At 44.0% G+C, this 22,197-nt stretch overlaps 1 protein-coding gene across 1 annotated transcript in view; it reads right to left on the minus strand.

Moving 5' to 3' along the window:
* Nucleotides 1-2,814: 2,814 nt before the first annotated feature.
* The window catches only part of lrrc9 (leucine rich repeat containing 9), a 29,945-nt gene continuing 10,562 nt past the window's right edge, over nt 2,815-22,197 (minus strand). The window contains exons 13-33 of the mRNA XM_058090441.2: nt 21,272-21,401; nt 21,056-21,181; nt 20,596-20,705; nt 19,294-19,479; nt 19,096-19,215; nt 18,829-19,020; nt 18,606-18,731; nt 17,485-17,625; nt 17,205-17,382; nt 16,896-17,116; nt 15,730-15,852; nt 15,518-15,648; nt 15,327-15,435; nt 15,087-15,220; nt 13,702-13,838; nt 12,043-12,260; nt 9,950-10,018; nt 6,932-7,051; nt 3,417-3,527; nt 3,174-3,324; nt 2,815-3,103 (exon numbers count right to left, since the gene is read on the minus strand). Coding sequence (XP_057946424.2) covers nt 2,937-3,103; nt 3,174-3,324; nt 3,417-3,527; nt 6,932-7,051; nt 9,950-10,018; nt 12,043-12,260; nt 13,702-13,838; nt 15,087-15,220; nt 15,327-15,435; nt 15,518-15,648; nt 15,730-15,852; nt 16,896-17,116; nt 17,205-17,382; nt 17,485-17,625; nt 18,606-18,731; nt 18,829-19,020; nt 19,096-19,215; nt 19,294-19,479; nt 20,596-20,705; nt 21,056-21,181; nt 21,272-21,401 — 3,000 coding nt within the window. The 3' untranslated portion in view covers nt 2,815-2,936. The remainder of the gene's footprint in view (nt 3,104-3,173; nt 3,325-3,416; nt 3,528-6,931; nt 7,052-9,949; nt 10,019-12,042; nt 12,261-13,701; nt 13,839-15,086; nt 15,221-15,326; nt 15,436-15,517; nt 15,649-15,729; nt 15,853-16,895; nt 17,117-17,204; nt 17,383-17,484; nt 17,626-18,605; nt 18,732-18,828; nt 19,021-19,095; nt 19,216-19,293; nt 19,480-20,595; nt 20,706-21,055; nt 21,182-21,271; nt 21,402-22,197) is intronic.

Below are 22,197 nucleotides of genomic sequence, written 5' to 3' on the forward strand. Positions count from 1 at the left end.
GCGATGATTAGCTTAGCTCATTAGCGATGGTCAGCAGCTGGAACTATTTTGGTTTTGGTTTTACAGAGAAGTTGCAGAAACTTTTGAATCCGGTTTAGTCAGTCCGTTTTGTCACCAAAATGGTGTTGACTCATTTCTATTGGATAGTAAATCTGTACCACTCATGTCCAACTTTCACACATATTAGTATTGTCTTTAATAAAAAGGGTGTCTAATAGCGAAATATACAATAAATATAACTTATCAGTAAACTATCGTGTGCATACTAAGCCCGATCTGTGGTGTTTGCGTTAAGTACTGGACTACTGGACACAAGTCAAAATGAGGAATGGGGATTTATAATGTAACAAGCGGAGAAGTTGACTGGTTCATTTCCAGTTACATCCCACAAGATTTGGTGACATCGAGGGCAGTTTTTGTTTTTTTTTTGTGTGGAAAAGAGGCTAACATGATGATGAAACTGACAATCTCTGAAATCCATTTGGACCTCGTTCAAGATTACATCTTTATCTGAGTGATTGCAGATTATTGTCCACAGAGAGGTGTGCTAAAGCTGGATTATCCACTTGTTGGGGATGCATCTGACCCAGTGGATGCAAGCGTGCCAGTATCATACGTACCCTTACATCTGTGGGCTTTTTTTTTTTTTTTTTTCCCCGCTACTTGTTTGGGATAGCAGTAAAAGTGACACCAAATCCTCAGATTACCATGGTTAGTGATCCGCATATGTGCATAGAAAATAAAGTCGCAGTCATTACGAATGCATTTCAAAGCGATGCACAACATGACCCCATTAAGCATCCTAATTGTCTTTCAAGTGCAACTGATGTGTTTGCATGTGAAAAGTTCAAAATGGGACCAAATGAGATGGGACACCCAACCATCAGACGATGCAAGAGACTGGGTCCGGTTGAAGAAGACAAGACGAGATTTTTAAGTTAATTTTGAGAAAAGTACAATGAAAAAAAAATATGACTGGATAAATATTTTTATTTAACTGCGTTTTGAAATATTTATTGTACTACAAATTGAAGTTAAACAACATTATTGTCGACATTTTGTATGATCTAATAAACCACTAATGTTGATAATATATAATCAATCTTTATTAGGGCAGTCAAATGATTAGCATTTTTAATCAAATGACCGTATTCTCTGGACTATAAGTCGCTCCGGAGTATAAGTCGCACAAGACCACAATTGCATAATTAGGTAGAAAAAAAAACATAAGTCGCACTGGAGTATAAGTCACATTTTTTGCGGGTAATTTATTTTCCAAACTACTTAACCAAAACAGACATTACGTCCTCTTAGAAGGCAAGTTCTAACATTAATAAAAGAATAGAGAACATGCTAATAGGTGTAAGATATGCTAACACAATGGTTATTCAGCTACACAAAAAAATAAACATGAACAGAAAAGGTGTCCAGTTTATGTAACTTATACAGTTTTTTCATTTATAAGTCGCTCTGGAGTATAAGTTGCAGGAAGAGCCAACCTATGAAAAAAACCTATGAAAAAAAAAGACTTATAGTCCAGAAAATATGGTAGTCAGTTACCATTTGCCAGTATGTGTGAAATATGCTAATTTTAGATGTTAAAGGACAGGACAGAATTATTTAAATTTAAATGTAAATTATTTAAATTCAAATTATTTAAATTTCAATGTAAATTATTTATATTTATAAATTAAATATTAATTTATAATTAATATTTACATTATTTAAATATTAATTCAGAATTAATATTTACATTATTTATTTTAATAAATAATAATTATTATAATCATTTTAATGTGGGTTTGGATTTGTAATATTAAAATAATAATCATAAAAAAAATAAATTTAAATAATTTAAATTTAAATAATTTAAATTAAATTTAAATTATTTAGATTTATAATTTAAATATTAATTTATAATTAATATTAACATTATTTATTTTAATAAATGATTATAATCATTTTAATGTGGGTTTGGATTTTTTTCTCCATTAATAACAACTTTCATTAATCCCATTATTGCCGACTGTTCCATCATCGTCCTTTGTGGATAATGGCTCTCCCTGTGGTTTGCTGGAGTCCCAAAGATTTTGAAATGGATTTACATAGATCCTTTCCAGACTCATAGATCTCAATCTCAATGTTCACACAGGGTTTGGATTTTATTCTCCCTTAATAATAACTTTCATATAGACAAACAACCATTCACACTCACATTCATACCTATGGACAATTTGGAGTCGCTAATTAACCTAGCATGTTTTTGGAATGTGGGAGGAAACCGGAGTACCCGGAGAAAACCCACGCATGCACGTGGAGAACATGCAAACTCCACACAGAGATGGCCGAGGGTGGAATTGAACACTGGTCTCCTAGCTGTGAGGTCTGCGCGCTAACCACTTGACCGCCGTGCAGCCCACATTATTATTATTATTAATCTTCTTTTGTCTCTGGTATTATATGCGAGCCAGGCAACGACATTTCGTTGGTAATTTCACTGCTCTGTTATTGTGCAATGACAATAAAGGAAGTCAAACAACCATTCACACTCACATTCATACCTATGGGCAATTTGGAGTCGCCAATTAACCTAGCATGTTTTTGGAATGTGGGAGGAAACCGGAGTACCCGGACAAAACCCACGCATGCACGGGGAGAACATGCAAACTCCACACAGAGATGGCCGAGGGTGGAATTGAACCCTGGTCTCCTAGCTGTGAGGTCTGCGCGCTAACCACTACACCGTCCCAATTCCAGTATAGTAATATTAAAACATCTTAAATGAAAGCTTCAAGTCTACACTTCAGTCACATCATGACAGTTTTATTTCAAACCAATTGTTGTGAATTCATAAAATATTGACGTCCAAAGATTTTTGGACATAAGTTTTTTTTTATCAGATACTGTCCCAGGATAATAATCCCATTTATGGAATGTTAGGACTCATCAACCTGGTATTTTGTTCCTGCATGGTAGAAGAATTGCTCTTTCTTCCCAGGGGGAAGGGTACATGCAGCTATCATGTTTCTTGCTTTTCGGGACTGTCTGGAGATCATGTCAGCATGGACGCTAGAAGGTGGGTTCCTGTCTATGTGCCTCTTGTCTGGGATCGGGGGAAGAACAGAAGCTGAGACTTCATAAGTTCAAGCGACTGCATGGAGAATATTACTCACGTTTGGGTGTGTACTGGGTTTCTTGGAGCAGGTCGTGGCCATGAATGAGGTTCTGTAGTCCGGTCATGGCCATTCCTCTAACGGGCATGTACGTCATCAGTCCAGGCGAGTTTGTCTCCAGGTTGGAACTGCTACAGCACTCCTCACATTGCTTGAAAGAAATATGAAGCATCGGAGGAAGTTCAAATAAAACTCCGAACACACATACTGGATATTCGAACCAGGCCCTATCTGCAACCTAACTGCTAACGGCGGTCGTTCTCCGATACTGTCACCGGGTTGGGTCCACTTCATCCACAGTCTGGGTAGCGGATTGGTGATTTGATTGCTTGCTGCTCCGCAGACAAGAGGATCCTAAAAAGGTGGGGGGGCAGTCATTACTACTCATTCATTCATTCATTTTCTACCGCTTTTTCCTCACGAGGGTCGCTGGGGGTGCTGGAGCCTATCCCAGCTGTCTCCGGGTGAGAGGTGGGGTACACCCTGCACTGGTGGCCAGCCAATCACAGGGCACATATAGACAAACAACCATTCACACTCACATTCATACCTATGGACAATTTGGAGTCGCTAATTAACCTAGCATGTTTTTGGAATGTGGGAGGAAACCGGAGTACCCGGAGAAAACCCACGCATGCACGGGGAGAACATGCAAACTCCACACAGAGATGGCCGAGGTTGGAATTGAACCCTGGTCTCTGAGCTGTGAGGTCTGAAGATCTGAGGCTAACCATTCGACCACCGTGCAGCCCAGCTAACTAACATTCATTCATTTTCTACCGCTATTTCCTCACGAGGGTCGCTGGGGGTGCTGGAGCCTATCCCAGCTGTCTTTGGGCGAGAGGCGGGGTACACCCTGGACTGGTGGCCAGCCAATCACAGGGCACATATAGACAAACAACCATTCACACTCACATTCATACCTATGGACAATTTGGAGTCGCCAATTAACCTAGCATGTTTTTGGAATGTGGGAGGAAACCGGAGTACCCGGAGAAAACCCACGCATGCACGGGGAGAACATGCAAACTCCACACAGAGATGGCTGAGGGTGGAATTGAACCCTGGTCTCTGAGCTGTGAGGTCTGAAGATCTGAGGCTAACCATTCGACCGCCGTGCAGCCCAGCTAACTAACATTCATTCATTTTCTACCGCTATTTCCTCACGAGGGTCGCTGGGGGTGCTGGAGCCTATCCCAGCTGTCTTCGGGCGAGAGGTGGGGTACACCCTGGACTGGTGGCCAGCCAATCACAGGGCACATATAGACAAACAACCATTCACACTCACATTCATACCTATGGACAATTTGGAGTCGCTAATTAACGTAGCATGTTTTTGGAATGTGGGAGGAAACCGGAGTACCCGGAGAAAGCCCACAAAAAACGCCACACAGAGATGGTCAAGAGTGGAATTGAACTCAGGTCTCCTAGCTGTGAGGTCTGCACGCTAACCACTTGTCCGCCGTGCCGCCCCGGAAGCAAGTCAATCAAGTCAATGTCCGTCTTGTTTGGAATATTTTTCTTTGTTTTTATTTGACTTTTCCATGAATTGCTGTGATTTTCTGTACAGTCCTGTCAATTTCTGCAATTTTTACAACCCAAACGGGCGTCATACAGCAGCATATCCAAGTGAGAGCATCCACACAAACAAGGGAAAAGCTGGGATCAAACGTTCTCCGTCATACCGAATGGCTGCTTCCATGTAATGAGAGGCCATTGCAGTAATTCTCCCGCAGCCCTGAATTAAAAGCAGCCTAAGCCTGCTGGCATCATCCTGCTGATTAGATGAAATGTGCCCGGCCGATAATGCACCAGTGGATTTACTCCCTATTAGCCGGGTCAACGTGACCCCCCCTCTGCCTGCTAATCATACATGTGGAAATGACAGAGACGGGATCATGTTTTTTTTCTCATTAAAGCTTTATTAGAATGTTATTAGAACTACTACTTTCATAAATACCACATCAGATGTCCATGCAATTGGTTTAATTTTAACTTCAACATTGCCGTTGATGGCTGCACGGCGGTTGAGTGGTTAGACCTCACAGCTAGGAGACCAGGGTTCAATTCCACCCTCAGCCATCTCTGTGTGGAGTTTGCATGTTCTCCTTGTGCATGCGTGGGTTTTCTCCGGGTACTCCGGTTTCCTCCCACATTCCAAAAACATGCTAGGTTAATTAGCGACTCCAAATTGTCCATAGGTATGAATGTGAGTGTGAATGGTTGTTTGTCTATATGTGCCCTGTGATTGGCTGGCCACCAGTCCAGGGTGTACCCCGCCTCTCGCCCGAAGACAACTGGGATAGGCTGACCCGGCGACCTTCGTGAGGATAAGCGATAGAAAATGAATGAATGAGTGGTTAGCATGCAGACCTCACAGCTAGGAGACCCGGGTTCAATTCCACACTCGGCATGCGTGGGCTTTCTCCGGAGACTTCCTCCCACATTCCAAAAACATGCTAGGTTAATTAGCGACTCCAAATTGTCCATTGGTATGAATGTGAGTGTGAATGGTTGTTTGACTATATGTGCCCTGTGATTGGCTGGCCACCAGTCCAGGGTGTACCCCGCCTCTCACCCGGAGACACCCCCAGCGACCCCCGTGAGGAAAAAGCGGTAGAAAATGAATGAATGTTAGTTAGCTGGGCTGCACGGCGGTCGAGTGGTTAGCCTCAGACCTTCAGACCTCACAGCTAGGAGACCAGGGTTCAATTCCACCCTCGGCCAGCACACCCGCAACCCTCGTGAGGATAAGCGGTGAATGAATGACTTGCTTCCCCTCTCCATCCAAACCGTCCTGCTATGTTGATGCTGACGTTCACCAATTTTGGATCAACATTTGCAATACAACTCCTGAACCATCCCCGGTCTGTCCCCCGTCCGTCCCCACGTTCCCACAGATGGCCAGACTGTCTGGTTTTGCCAGGAAGGAAGAAGAGTCTTTTAGACCGGCATCAAACCAGCATTGCACGGCGGTATTCATGTACAATCTGAGTTGCCGTGCGGCGGTAATGCTTAAAAAAACCAAAATACTATGAGTATGACATGTTATCATGAATGAACCTGTTACTACATAAACGGTTACAGCATGTATTTAAAACCATATAAACCTTGCCCCATTACGTGTAGTTTTCCTTTAAAGTTGGTGCCAGACAAATATAATAAGCGTACATAAACTTGCCCGGTGACTAACGTTGCAGACAAGTCCGAACATCTACCTGGGTTGATCTAGTCTTAGCAACTCAGATAAAATATTATATTACTATATCTTCTGCTTGGAATATATACACGACGACAGCCGTTAACACATGACTCACTGACACTGAGGTGCATTGCAAGGTGTGCGTTAATCACTGACTGTATGTGCACTTACAATAATGCCTTTCAGACTGCTACTCGCATACAGTAGCGATGCAATAATTCAGTCTGCTTCAGCCGAGTGATGTGCCGATCGATACTGAAATATTAATACTACCGATAGTAGCTTTTTGGACGCTAAAATCGAGTCTTAACTCAAAATATTAATACTTTCGATACGTCATTTGAGGTAATGCTTGTCCAAATGTCCAAATGTCCAAATTCAGCAATTTCTACTTCAAAAAAATGCATCAAAACGCTTGGAATCATGAAGGAAAATACATTTCTAACATCCATGACCGCATGTCACTGTTGAGCTTCAAGTATAAGAAGAGCGACTGAGCTAAAAGGCGTGTTTGCTTCTATGCGCCGATGACTGAGAGAAAGTATGCAGCTCTCACTGATGTGTCCGTGATTTCAGCTCTGCTTCTCTCCTCGACTGTAACCATCATGCCATCCAGGATCTGCAACTGGGATAGACTCCGCATGATTGCTGGCCTGTGGAGGGAATTGCGAGCCACCTGAAAGTTACACAGACACGAAAAACAAATGGGTGTGTATCAGTCAAAACGGTACGGCTTAGACCAGGGGTCTCAAACACGCGGCCCGCGGGCCAAAAGTGGCCCGCAGGACACTACTTTGAGGCCCCCCGCCTTGATATGAAAGTTTAATGTCAGTGCGGCCCGCGCAAGTTTGATACGGATGCTGTATGGTATCATGTACCCAGAAAAAATTATTACGTTTGATTAATGTTCATGTTAAAGGTTAAATAACTGTTAATAGTTATCCTCCCTATCCGTGTGGAAGTGGTAAGTTTTTGGCTATTTAAGTTTAAAGGAAATAACTTGAAGGCTACCGTTTAGGTCGCTAGCTCTCTAGTTTGCGAGTTAGCATGTGTCTCAAGACCCTGCAGTTGCGCAATATGTTGTAAATAAAAAGAGTATAAATGTGACTATAGTCGTGTTTTGTCATGTCTACAGGGCTCTAATAATGCTTTGTTCATTTTAATCTGAAAAAAATAATTTGTCTACCCACCAACTATATGTGGTTTCTTAAGTTTTTATTATTTGCCGTTTTATTATTATTATTATATTTATTTATTTATTACTGATTGATTGATTGGTTTTCTTTATTCTTGATTTGTTTATTTATTTTTCATCTTATTTTGTGTAGAAAAATAAAAAGTAAGATATTTGAGAACAGTGGAATGTTTTATCAGAGCTTTTCTTGTAGAAAATCAAAACCAAAGCAAAGTTTATTCATTTTTCTGTTTTTAATAAATGCGTTTTTTTGTTTTTTGGAAAACCTGATGCGGCCCAGTCTCGCCCAGACCCTAGCTCCAGTGGCCCCCAGGTAAATTGAGTTTGAGACCCCTGGCTTAGACCCTGACTAGCTTTTAGAATGAAATGTGGTAAAATATTATCCTGTGCACTGCTAGAACTAGATGTTCCTGCAGGGCACTGCTGCATGTTAAGTTGTGAGGTGAGAGCCAGTGCAAAGTCCAGTGGAGATGGGACAGATTTTGGCATGGGAATGCAGGCAAAGCAGTGATCTCATGTGGTGGACAGCAGGAGGTATCGTCTCAAGGGTGGCTGTTAACCTCTAACCCTTGGCAGGATTAACGCCCTATGGAAAGGGAAGGGGAATGGGATCCTGCGGGAACGAGGCTGCCGCAGCTGAGCATTGCCCCCCCCCGGCCTGCCCATCGCCCACAAGCTACATACATACTGATCCACGGGCTCCAGATGGGTGAAGTAAGCGGGCCAACAGCATTCGCCATTTGGTCGACGGATTTGTCTGTGATGCCGGCCAGTTTGAGGCACAGCAGACGGCCATCATGTAATCGCTTAATTTGGGACCACAGAGCGACACTGGGTCAGTGTTTTGGATTGTCCAAGTGAGAAAGTGAGCCTGAAAACATGCTTTTGATCGTGTTGTCTACCAGGGAAAGCATTCAATCATGGAGTCGTGGTAACAAGACAGGATACAAGGCCTGTATACAACAGAATATTTAGCTATGTATTTATTCATTCATTCATTTTCTACCGCGGGGGTGCTGGAGCCTATCCCAGCTGTCTTTGGGCGAGAGGCGGGGTACACCCTGGACTGGTCGCCAGCCAATCACAGGGCACATATCGACAAACAACCATTCACACTCACATTCATACCTATGGACAATTTGGAGTCGCTGATTAACCTAGCATGTTTTTGGAATGTGGGAGGAAACCGGAGTACCCGGAGAAAACCCACGGATGCACGGGGAGAACATGCAAACTCCACACAGAGATAGCCGAGGGTGGAATTGAACTCATGCACTCATCCACCGTGCATCATTTTTCATTAATTCATTCATTTTTTACCGCTTATCCTCATGAGAGGTGCTGGAGCCTATTCCAGCTGTCTTTGGGGGGAGAGGCGGGGTACACCCTGGACTGGTGGCCAGCCAATCACAGGGCACATATAGACAAACAACCATTCACACTCACATTCATACCTATGGACAATTTGGAGTCGAACATGCAAACTCCACACAGAGATGGCCGAATGTGGAATTGAACCCTGGTCTCCTAGCTGTGAGGTCTGCGCGCTAACCACTCGACCGCCGTGCAGCCCACATTATTATTATTATTATTATTAATCTTCTTTTGTCTCTGGTATTATATGGGAGCCAGGCAACGACATTTCGTTGGCAATTTCACTGCTGTGTTATGGTGCAATGACAATAAAGGAAGTCAAACAACCATTCACACTCACATTCATACCTGTGGACAATTTGGAGTCGTCAATTAACCTAGCATGTTTTTGGAATGTGGGAGGAAACCGGAGTACCCGGAGAAAACCCACGCATGCACGGGGAGAACATGCAAACTCCACACAAGGTGGAATTGAACCCTGGTCTCCTAGCTGTGAGGTCTGTGCGCTAACCACTCGACCACCGTGCCGCCCTCTATGCATTTATTATGGACATTTATTTATTATGTATTTATGTAGTTATTGCAATGCAGGCCAATGCATGGAATGAAGTGTTTCTAATGTTAACTGCAATACAGTATATAGTATATACTGTACATATTTATATAGCTGCAGTAATGGAATTGCCATTCTGACAGTAAGGATGTAAATAGCAGTACTGCTTGGTGGCACGGGGGCCAAAGGGGAATTATTACTATTACATCTGGGTGAGAATGTGTTCATACAGGAATTTATTATTACAGTCTGACACCAAAGGAGCGGGTCTACACTCAGAATCATAATGACCCCCCCTCCCCATAATCTGTTTGACATCCTCCACAAGCAAAAATACACACCAGTTCATCTTCAGTGGAGGTGTGAACTCTAGAATACCAGTGGTCATTGAATTGTATTGCTTAGGGTACCCTGTGATTGGTCTGTTTAATGGACTCTATGGAAAAACTCACCGGATTGCCAACAACAGAGAGTTCTGTCAGCGAGGGAAGAACCTCAAGTTTATCAAGCTCTGTGATGTCCTAAAAAAAAAAAAAGAAAACAATGATTCTTTTCAAGTTTTTTTTTTTTTTTTTGCGTCCCGTTCCCATTGAAGCCGCATGTGTTTGGGATAATAGAGCATATGTACATGGGGGGGCTGAAACCTTTCATAATTTCTGGTGTATACGGGATAGAAGCAGCTGATGGCAGAGATTACATGTTTAATCGCATGAGAGTTTGGGCACGCAACAGGGCACTGGGAGAGGAGGCGAGAGGGGGCGGCGGGGGCGGGGGGTGTTTATGGTTTGGTTTGGCCAGTATTCAAAGATGCCCCCACTGCCAGGACCCATGTGCTGGAACAATTGCCATACTCATTCATTCATTCATTCATATTCTACCGCTTTTCCTCTCGAGGGTCGCGGGGGTTGCTGGAACCTATCCCAGCTGTCTTCGGGCGAGAGGCGGGGTACACCCTGCACTGGTTTGCCAGCCAATCACAGGGCACATATAGACAAACAACCATTCACACTCACATTCATACCTATGGACAATTTGGAGTCGCTAATTAACCTAGCATGTTTTTGGAATGTGGGAGGAAACCGGAATACCCGGAGAAAACCCACGCATGCACGGGGAGAACATGCAAACTCCACACAGAGATGGCCGAGGGTGGAATTGAACCCTGGTCTCCTAGCTGTGAGGTCTGCGTGCTAACCACTAGTTCGCCTTGCAGCCTTGATATCTATTATTCATATAGATATTATTGCAAATGTTGATCCAAAATCGGAAAAAATTACTAAACTTGCACCCAAAGTCAGCTAGGCTAGGCGCCAGCATGCCCCCAGCAACCATAATAAGGATTAAGTGGCATAGAAACTCAATGAATGAATGAGGCGTGTGAAAAAAGCCAATTAATTAGTTCATTCATTCATTCATTTCCTACCGCTTATCCTCCCGAAGGTCACATGGGGGGGTGCTGGAGCCTATCCCAGCTATTTTCGGGGCAAGAGGCGGGGTACACCCTGGACTGGTGGCCAGCCAATCACAGGGCACATATAGACAAACAACCATTCACACTCACATTCATACCTATGGACAATTTGGAGTCGCTAATTAACCTAGCATGTTTTTGGAATGTGGGAGGAAACCGGAGTACCCGGAGAAAACCCACGCATGCACAGGGAGAACATGCAAACTCCACACAGAGATGGCCGAGGGTGGAATTGAACCCTGGTCTCCGAGCTGTGAGGTCTGAAGGTCTGAGGCTAACCACTCGACTGCCGTGCAGCCTAGCTAACTAACATTCATTCATTTTCTACCACTTTTTCCTCACGAGGGTCGCGGGGGGGGGGGGTGCTGGAGCCTATCCCAGCTGTCTTCAGACGAGATGCGGGGTACACCCTGGACTGGTGGCCAGCCAATCACAGGGCACATATAGACAAACAACCATTCACACTCACATTCATACCTATGGACAATTTGGAGTCACTAATTAACCTAGCATGTTTTTGGAATGTGGGAGGAAACCGGAGTACCCGGAGAAAACCCACGCATGCACGGGGAGAACATGCAAACTCCACACAGAGATAGCCGAGGGTGGAATTAAACCCTGGTCTCCTAGCTGCGCGCTAACCACTAGACCGCCGTGCCGCCCAATTGCCATACTCTGCATCTTAATTAAATACATGGAAGCGTTGGCGAGTAAGAGCGATTGTCAAACAAAAGAGCAAATCACACCCCCCTCGGTTAGAAGGAGATGTTGATTGTACGTTCCACTGATTGTTCCTTCTGTCATCATAACACACAACCCTGACCTTCAATCACGCTGGAGTCCCCTTTAATGCTAACCCTCACAAGCCGCAGTGGGGTATGATGATTCAAGATTACTATGCTATGTGGAACATTTGTCACCTTGTGCATATCAACCAATCACAAACATCTCAAAAGGAAACTGATGGCCTTGGTTGTGCGGGGAAATCAGCCCACTTGGAGGTCATTCAAGTGGTGTACTCCCACAGCGACACGTGGAATCAAACGTAAACACGTGAGCATGTTAAAAACCTACCTGTAGTTTGTTCATGCCGAGGTAAAGCTTGCGGAGCTCCGTGAGTGGATAGAGATGGTTGAGCTCTCGGATGCGATTCTCTGTTAGGTGCAATTCCAGAAGGACGTTCTGGGAAATGAAAGAGTTCTCGTACAGGGCCCTGATCCGGTTCCTGTCTAACACGAGCTCCCGGAGCTGGTGGAGACCCTCCAAGCCTTCTACCTGGCTGATCTCATTCCCTGAGTGGGAACAGCAGGACTCAATACCTTTTATGAGGTTTATGTGTTTCCATTTCTGAGAATATGCAAACTACACACAAAGATGCCGAAGCGGAGAATCGAACCCGATGTCTATATGCTACTACACTTGTCCACTGTGCGGCCCAGTATAAAATATAAACATCAAAATTATATAGTTAAAAACAGTATAATTCACTTTTTAGCATAGCAAAGAAAGTAGATAGTACAGGTTTATAATAATACATACATTTGTATTGATCTTTTCTAGGAACTTAAAGACGCTTACATTTACATTCATTTAATATTAAGTAGCCCTGTGATTGGCTGGCCACCAGTCCAGGGTGTACCCCGCCTCTCGCCTGAAGACAGCTGGGATAGGCTCCAGCAACCCCCCGTGACCCTTGTGAGGATAAGCAGTAGAAAATGAATGAATAATATTAAGTAATACTATTTTCCAATAAATACATCTAAGTATAATATTCATTCATTTTCTACTGTGTATCCTCACGAGGGTCGCGGGGGTGCTGGAGCCTATCCCAGCTGTCTTCGGGCGAGACTGGTGGCCAGCCAATCACAGGGCACATATAGACAAACAACCATTCACACTCACATTCATACCTATGGACAATTTGGAGTCGCCAATTAAAAACCCACGCATGCACGGGGAGAACATACAAACTTCACACACAGATGGCCGAGGGTGGAATTGAACTCGGGTCTCCTAGCTGTGAGGCCTGCATGCTAACCACTAGTCCGCCTTTCAGCCTGGATATTTATTATTCATTCATTCATTCATTCATTTTCTACCGCTTATCCTCACGAGGGATGCGGGGGTGCTGGAGCCTATCCCAGCTGTCTTCGGGCAAGAGACGGGGTACATTCCAAAAACATGCTAGGTTAATTAGCGACTCCAAATTGTCCATAGGTATGAATGTGAGTGTGAATGGTTGTTTGTCTATATGTGCCCTGTGATTGGCTGGCCACCAGTCCAGGGTGTACCCCGCCTCTCTTGCCCGAAGACAGCTGGGATAGGCTCCAGCACCCCCCACGACCCTCGTGAGGAAAAGTGGTAGAAAATGAATGAATGAATGAATGGTACCTGTAGAAGCCATATTTTAATTCAGGTCAAATTATTATCTGTTATTCATTTAAAGAAATAAACCAAAGAATCTTATCCTTGAGTGTGTAAACATTTAAAGTCATAAAAATAATTGCATGATAATTCTGTTGGTGCAGTGGACTTTTCCTTTTCCAGGAAATAAATATATAGAGGACAAGCAAAGTGGTCTTTGGCAGCAATCGGCCTTTCTCAATCTTTTTGTTCTGCATGCTCTTTTGTTCAGACCTCATCTCCCACCTGGATTTGAGTTGTGATGTTCAGTGTTTACCTTTTCACAAGGCTGTGTGTTAGCCGTGCAGCCCGTGCACAGTCGGTGCCTACCTTGAAGGAAGAGCGTTTTAAGATTGGTGAGCCTGCTGAGCTCCAGATTGGCCATATTGGAGATGCCATTGTGACTCAAATGCAGCACCTCCAGGCTGCTCATCAGAGGCTCCAGGCTGACAGTCTGAGCGATGTGCCTTCACAAAAGAAAGACACTTTTGTAACTGCTTCAATTAAATATATACACCTGTTTCCTTCCTTCCTTCCTTCCTGCTGGTTTGTTGGAGCCAAAAGGGGACGGAATGCTTGAGGAAAATCACAGTAGGTTGTTTGGAGCTATTTCACAACACCGTCCAATAAAAAAGTATAAACAACTGTTCTATGGTGAGCATAAAATACTACTGCCATAAAGTCATTTTAGACAAAAATACAAACAAGCTAGCATGCTTTGTGGACATGCTGTAATTTCAACTGATGTAGGGGCACAACTGTGTAGAATTGGATCCTTTTGCTGGTAGGTGCTGCCCCCTAACGACGATTAGAGTAAATGAACGGCCAGCGTTTTAAGAGATCCGCCAAATCAATGGTAGAATAAATTCATTCATTCATTCATTAGTTATTTTAAATATTAATAATTGACATTTTAGATGTTATATTTATTATATAAATTAGTCAAATTGAATTTCATTTATTATAAAGCTGCAACAATCGGTGGTGAATTACCCAATTTATCCGACAACTATTTTGGTAATCAAGTATTAATTTTGGGATTCATTCATTCATTTTCTACCACTTATCCTCACAAGGGTCGCGGGGGTGCTGTCTTTTGGGTGAGAGGCGGGGTACACCCTGGACTGGTGGCCAGCCAATCACAGGGCACATATAGACAAACAACCATTCACACTCACATTCATACCTATGGACAATTTGGAGTCGCTAATTAACCTAGCATGTTTTTGGAATGTTGGGAGGAAACCGGAGTACCCGGAGAAAACCCACACAAAACTCCACACAGAGATGGTCGAGAGTGGAATTGAACTCAGGTCTCCTAGCTGTGAGGCCTGCGCTCTAAGCACTCATCCACTGTGCATCATTTTTCATTAATTCATTCATATAGACAAAATTTCACTGCTGTGTTATTGTGCAATGACAATAAAGGAAGTCAAACAACCATTCACACTCACATTCATACCTATGGACAATTTGGAGTCGCTAATTAACCTAGCATGTTTTTGGAATGTGGGAGGAAACCGGAGTACCCGGAGAAAACCCACGCATGCACGGGGAGAACATGCAAACTCCACACAGAGATGAATTTTGGGATGAAATATCCTCTGATTTCAGCCTCTTCAATTGTGAATGATGGGCAAAAAATAAAAAAAAGTGCAGTTCCCCTTTAAGATTTATACAGTTTATATTGACAGAGATACAATTTTCCACACTACCTATTTCCTTTGCATAAGCTCTGTTGGCCATATCCACTGGAGTGCACTTTATTGTGTAACATCTGCCTGTTTGTCAGGAAGGTCTTCTGCCTGGGCAGGATGGACTCAATGCGGTTGTGGTTTAAATACAGAACCTGCAAAAAAAAAAAAAAAAAAATTAAATATATATATATATATACTTTCTTTTGCCCAGAGACTTAAACTGTCTGCATTCTTATTTGTCATTCCTCTCATTTGTACTTTGATGCTGGGCAGGTGGATGAGGCCTGAGAAGAAGGTGAGGCTGTTGTGATCCAGGTTGACACTCTGGAGGTTAACGAACAGATCTGTTGGCGACAGATCCACACTCCTGTGGAGAAATAAAAGTGTGTTTTCCCACGTTTAAAAAGGCTCCTTTGAGACATAATCGGAGGTGACTTTTAACGGGTGACCTAATGGAGCAGGACGGCAGATTGAGGTTGGTGATGTTGGCGTAGTCGGAGTGGCCCAGTTTCTCTGCGACTAAGTCGGGTGTAAGTCGTCCTCCAAACGTGGCTTTTGCATTTTCACATTCAGCTGCATCCTAAAGCAAGAAGAAACAGCAAGGTAATCAAACATATTGATACGAGTTATGTTCTTAGCGCCCCCATATGTTGACACATACCACTGCCGTTCCATCCAGGGCCTTGAGTGACGGCAGGTGGAACACCACGTATATGCGATAGTTCTTTAAGCTCTCGTATAAAGGATTCCCGTAAAGATCCAAGATGATGAGGCTTGCCAAGCCCTAAAAAAGTTGGGATACAGTTAAAATGCCCTGAAAAGTTATATAAAATTAAAAATTTAGCATTAAATCTGCTTCTTCTTACTCCTTTTCGGATTAATTAATTAATTAATTTTCTAAGGCTTATCCTCACAAGGGTCGCAGAGGGTGCTGGAGCCTATCCCAGCTGTCTTCGGGTGAGGGTACACTAGGTACACCCTTGACTGGTGGCCAGCCAATCACAGGGCACATATAGTCAAACAACCATTCACACTCACATTCATACCTATGGACAATTTGGAGTCACCAATTAACCTAGCATGTTTTTGGAATGTGGGAGGAAACCGGAGTACCCGGAGAAAACCCACACCAAACTCCACACAGAGATGGTCAAGAGTGGAATTGAACTCAGGTCTCCCAACTGTGAATCCTGCGCGCTAACCACTCAATCACCGTGCGGCCCTTGCCCAAAATTAATATCCATTTATTCATTCATTTTCTACCGCTTATTCTTACAAGAGTTGCGGGGGTGCTGGAGCCTATCCCAGCTGTCTTCAGGCGAGAGGCGGGGCACACCCTGGACTGGTGGCCAGCCAATCACAGGGCACATATAGACAAACAACCATTCACACTCACATTCATATCTATGGACAATTTGGAGTCGCTAATTAACCTAGCATGTTTTTGGAATGTGGGAGGAAACCGGAGTACCCGGAGAAGGGTGGAATTGAACCCTGGTCTCCTAGCTGTGAGGTCAGCGCGCTAACCACTAGACCGCCGTGCCGCCCACACCATTTATCATTTGCACTAAAATTAATATATATATATATATTAATTATATATATAACTGTCAATTTTTACTTTTACTTTGTGTATACTTTTTTTCAACTTAACTATTGCACTGAAAGGAGAAGCTCTCCAATGTCGTTGTGCATCTTGTATAATGACAATAAAGGCCATTCCATTCCAAAAATCTGAGTGTCAATAAATATATTCATATAGGCAGAAATGTTTAAAAACCATACAGATACCTTATACTGTGACCAGTGACATCTTCAGACGTTTACCTTGAGATAGTATATATCCCTAGACACAGAAATCTGGTTGTTTCCAGCATAGAGCTCCAGAAGGTTGCAGACTCTGTGGATGCCATGGAGGGAAGTGATGTAGTTGTTCTCCACCGCCAGAAAAGTCAAGTTCTGGAGCTCATCCAGGATCGAGGTGTCCAGACTGGTCAGTTGATTACCATCCATGCTGAGTTTGGTTAGACCTTGTAGTTTTGAGAGCCCTAAGACGATGTAATCACAAAAAAAAAAACTTTTCACATTGTACGTCTGGTTTCGTAAGTCGACCATGAAGCCCTCTTAACGACTGACCGCTAAACGAGCTGATGCTGTTGTTATTGAGGGAGAGGTCCTCCAGCTTGGTGCAGCAGTCCAATCCCTCGACTTCAGAGATGTAATTATTATTAAACGACGCCCAACGAAGGTTGACCAAGGTATCCAGATGGCTCATCCTGCAGATCTTCTGGTTGTCAAGGTTTAGAGAAGTGATCTGTTCAAAATGATCGAGAAAGCACATAACACAAATGATGTCACTAATAGTATGTAGTCCTCAGGTATCACAATTTAACTAGTAAAGACAACGTGGACTAACCTTTGTAGTCCAGTCTGGCTCCAGGTCTTGGTTGAGGCCCCAAGGTGAGAGACTGCGTTCAGAAAGGAGCTGCGTTGTCGGCAGTAGGCTGAGATAGCGAGGGCGTTCATTGTCAAAATGTGAGCAAGCAACAATAGATTCCTGCAAGGAGGGGATCAGAAAGTCTTGTTAAGTAACAGGTCAACACTCACAATATACATAAACTTTTTGAAGAAAAATAAATATCTATTCATTAATTTTCTACTGCTTAGGGTCGTGGGGGTGCTGGAGCCAATCCCAGCTGGGGTACACCCTGGACCGGAGGCCAGCCAATCACAGGGCACATATAGACAAACAACCATTCACACTCACATTCATACCTATGGACAATTTGGAGTCGCTAATTAACCTAGCATGTTTTTGGAATGTGGGAGGAAACCGGAGTACCCGGAGAAAACCCACGCATGCACGGGGAGAACATGCAAACTCCACACAGAGATGGCAGAGGATGAAATCGAACCCGGGTCTCCTATCTGTGTGGCCTGTGCACTAACCACTCGCTCACTGTGCAATTCATTCATTCATTTTCTATCGCTTATCCTCACGAGGGTTGCGGATGGTGCTGGAGCCTATCCCAGCTGTTTTCGGGCAAGAGGCGGGATACACCCTGGTGATACACTGGTGGCCAGCCAATCACAGGGCACATATAGTCAAACAACCATTCACACTCACATTCATACCTATGGACAATTTGCATGTTTTTGGAATGTGGGAGGAAGTCCAAGTACTCGGAGAAAACCCACATGCCAAGGCCAAGGGTGGAATCAAACCCTAGCTGTGAGGCCTGTGCGCTAACCACTCAACCGCCGTGCAGCCAATATCCATTTATCTATTGACACTTGTTTTCCTGCAGCCCAGTGGTTGGGGAACTCTCTCTACTCTCTTTTAACATGTTGATGTTTTGTTAAGACCAGTCCAGGGTGTACCCCGCCTCTTGCCCGAAGACAGCTGGGATAGACTCCAGCACCACCGCGACCCTCATGAAATGAGTGAATAAATGAATGAATGTTTTGTTTAGATAGCTTATCATGTATCAAAGTAGAAGAAGTTTGGAGACGCCTGCTGAATCGTAAGAAGTTAACCTGGTTCATAGTGGATCTTGCAGTCTTTTGAACAACGGCAGCGGTTTCCTCCTGTGTAACCAGTACGTCATCCAGGTATTTGAGAGTCGTCAAATGGCTCAAAACGGTCATTCGGACTTCCTCTGGCTGACAGGAACAAAGCAACAGCCAGTCTAGAAGTACAGCATTTTGTCTACATCTGATTAGTGCGAGTTATTTCAGATTCGGGGGTTACAGGATGTACCTTCCTCCACGGGTTGTGTTGCGTTTCTAGAGTCAGCAGGGCGGGGGCGTGTTCTCTGAGCACGGCTGAATCTTGGCTGGCATTGGTCAGCTTGTTACAGGTCACGTCAAGATGTCGGAGCTGCTCTAAGCCACGCAGGCCTTCAAGGCTCAGTAGCTGGTTGTAGCTGGCATCCAAAAACTCAAGGTTAGGCTAAAAAAGGAGACACTTTTATCATCCACAAATCTCTAATTACACCCAAAAAATGTCTTTATTAAGTATCAATACCATGTGAGAAATGTCACTGAGGCTGGTCAGCTCATTGAAGCTGATGGTGAGATGACGTAGAGCCGTGAGGGAGGAAATCGCCTTTATGTTGCTCAGACTGTGGTTGTGAAGGTTCAGCACCTAAATTGTCAATATATGAATATGAATGACAGTTCATTCATATACAAAACCACAGAGGAGAGAAAATATGATCCTTACGGTTATCTCACAGAGGACACTGGCTCTGGACACATTTAAGAGTATGGTCTCATCCAAATTGGACAACTTGATCCATGGTTCCAGGACAGGCTCCATGTCCAGAGCTTGTGCGTCCATTGAGGTGTCATAAGTGGGAGGGTCTTGACCGTATATGCTGTAGCCCATTGACATAACCTGGTCGTTGCCCTTTTGAAAGGAACACACAATTATCAACAGAATGTAGTTTTCTTACAATGGAACAAATATAGCCCAATTCAGTGTAAAAGGAAGTTTAATAAACATGTGGGCTTTGCCTTTAAAAACATAAAGTCCCACTGAAAGTGTTGGTATCAGTCATTCCCTCCAGTTTCTCATGACAAAACCTAAGAAACGAAGCCCGGTCGCGGGGGGTGCTGGAGCCTATTCCAACTGTCTTCAGCGAGAGGCCGGGTACATCCTGGACTGGTCGCCAACCAATCACAGGGCACATATAGACAAACAACCATTCACACTCACATTCATACATATTCATACCCGGAAAAAACCCATGCACGGGGAGAACATGCAAACTCCTCACAAAGAGAGTGGAATCGAACTCGGGTCTCCTATCTGTGCGGCCTGCGCACTAACCACTCGCTCACCGTGCAATTCATTCATTCATTTTCTACTGCTTATCCTCACGAGGGTTGCGAGGGGTGCTGGAGCCTATCCCAGTTGTCTTCGGGCGAGAGGCGGGGTACACCCTGGACTGGTGGCCAGCCAATCACAGGGCACATATAGACAAACAACCATTCACACTCACATTCATACCTATGGACAATTTGGAGTCGCCAATTAACCTAGCATGTTTTTGGAATGTGGGAGGAAACCCGGAGTACCCGGAGAAAACCCACACATGCACGGGGAGAACATGCAAACTCCACACAGAGATGGCCGAGGGTGGAATCGAACTCGGGTCTCCTATCTGTGTGGCTATGCACTAACCACTCGCTCACTGTGCAATTCATTCATTCAATTTCTACTGCTTATCCTCACAAGAGTTGTGGGGGTGCTGGAGCCTATCCCAGTTGACTTTGGGTGAGAGGCGGGGTACAATCACAGGGCACATATTGACAAACAACCATTCACACTCACATTCATACCTATGGACAATTTGGAGTTGCCAATTAACCTAGCATGATTTTGGAATGTGGGAAAACCGACACAAAACTCCACACAGAGATGGTTGAGAGTGGAATTGAACTCGGGTCTCCTAGCTGTGAGGCCTGCGCGCTAACCACTTGGTAACCATCATATTAAAAGGAATATGATAAAGCTGCTTACCCCTGTGATGTATTCAAAACTAACGATGTACTCAGGCAGGACAAGATCGTGATCAAAGACAAACCACTGCTTTGCTCTGGGAATGCTGGGAGAGGCACAGGGTGTTCTACCTAAACGACGACAAAACAATAAGTGTAAATATTCATTCATTCATTTTCTACTGCTTTTTCTTTACACCCTGGACTGGTGGCCAGCCAATCACAGGGCACGTATAGACAAACAACCATTCACACTCACATTCATACCTATGGACAATTTGGAGTCGCTAATTAACCTAGCATGTTTTTGGAATGTGGGAGGAAACCGGAGTACCCGGAGAAAACCCACACAGAGATGGCTGAGGGTGGAATTGAACCCTGGTCTCCTAGCTGTGAGGTCTGCGCGCTAACCACTCGACCCAAGTGTAAACAGTGGAAGTGAAATATGAATTCTAATGTGTCTTTTCTCACTTGCGCTATACCTTGATGCTTGGTGTCTACATTGCGATAAACAGAAGAAGCTCTGGGATATGATCTTCTGTGGACGGGTTGTCCCTCTCTGATGGGCTTGCTGTGTCCCAGAAACACTTTGGAAACAATAACCTTACCTGCAGGATATACAACATGTACAATTTCACCATACTTGCAGCTGAGATGTTGGGATTTTTTTTTTTTTTTTTCATGTTCAATTCACACACCATATCTGAAGGGGATTTTATCTGTTCTCTTCCTGGGGCACCCTTGCTTAGCTAGACAATATTCGATTCTCGGCTGTTCGCTCACAATCAGGCTGTTGGATAACGGGACTGCCGCTTCTTTTCCCACTGACTGGTTTTAGAGAAGAAAACGTTACTTTTTGCTCATTTTTGCTTGTTTGAAGCAGTGGCTTACCATAAATGCTCTAATTATAGCCAGGGCATTTATTTATTTATGAGGCCTTAAATGGAAGCGGGTGATAACTAGACAGAGGTTATTTCCTCAATTAAAAAAAAAATATTATAATATATAATATTTTTCAATATTTTTCTTTGGCACCAACTGGCACCAACTGGCAATCATTGGCGCAACTTGGCTCGCGCCATTACATTCCAGTGGATTCCAATCGGCGGATTGTTTGTGACACTTGGTTCCACTTGGCGGACACTTGCATCAAGTAATTGGCACGACAAAGATTTTAAACATTTTGACATTTTCTTGCCGCCAAACTCAATTTTTGCCGCCGTCACGAGCCAGTTTGAGCCACTGCACGCCACTCTGCATCTTATAGGTGAAACTAGGCGCCACAGCAAATTGCACTGGCGTGAACTGGCACCAACTGGCAATCATTGGCGCAACTTGGCTCGCGCCATTACATTCCAGTGGATTCCAATCGGCGGATTGTTTGTGACATTTGGTTCCACTTGGCGGACACTTGCATCAAGTAATTGGCACGACAAAGATTTTAAACATTTTGACATTTTCTTGCCGCCAAACTCAATTTTTGCCGCCGTCACGGGCGGCCACGAGCCACTTGGGAGGCAGTTTGAGCCACTGCACGCCACTAGGCACCACAGCAAGTTGCGTTAGCGCGAACTGGCACCAACTGGCAATCATTGGCGCAACTTGGCTCGCGCCATTACATTCC

Source organism: Doryrhamphus excisus, linkage group LG14 (assembly GCF_037039965.1).
Source record: "Doryrhamphus excisus strain RoL-2023G ecotype Guam linkage group LG14, RoL_Dexc_Guam_v1.1, whole genome shotgun sequence".
Classification (NCBI taxonomy): Eukaryota; Metazoa; Chordata; class Actinopteri; order Syngnathiformes; family Syngnathidae; genus Doryrhamphus; species Doryrhamphus excisus.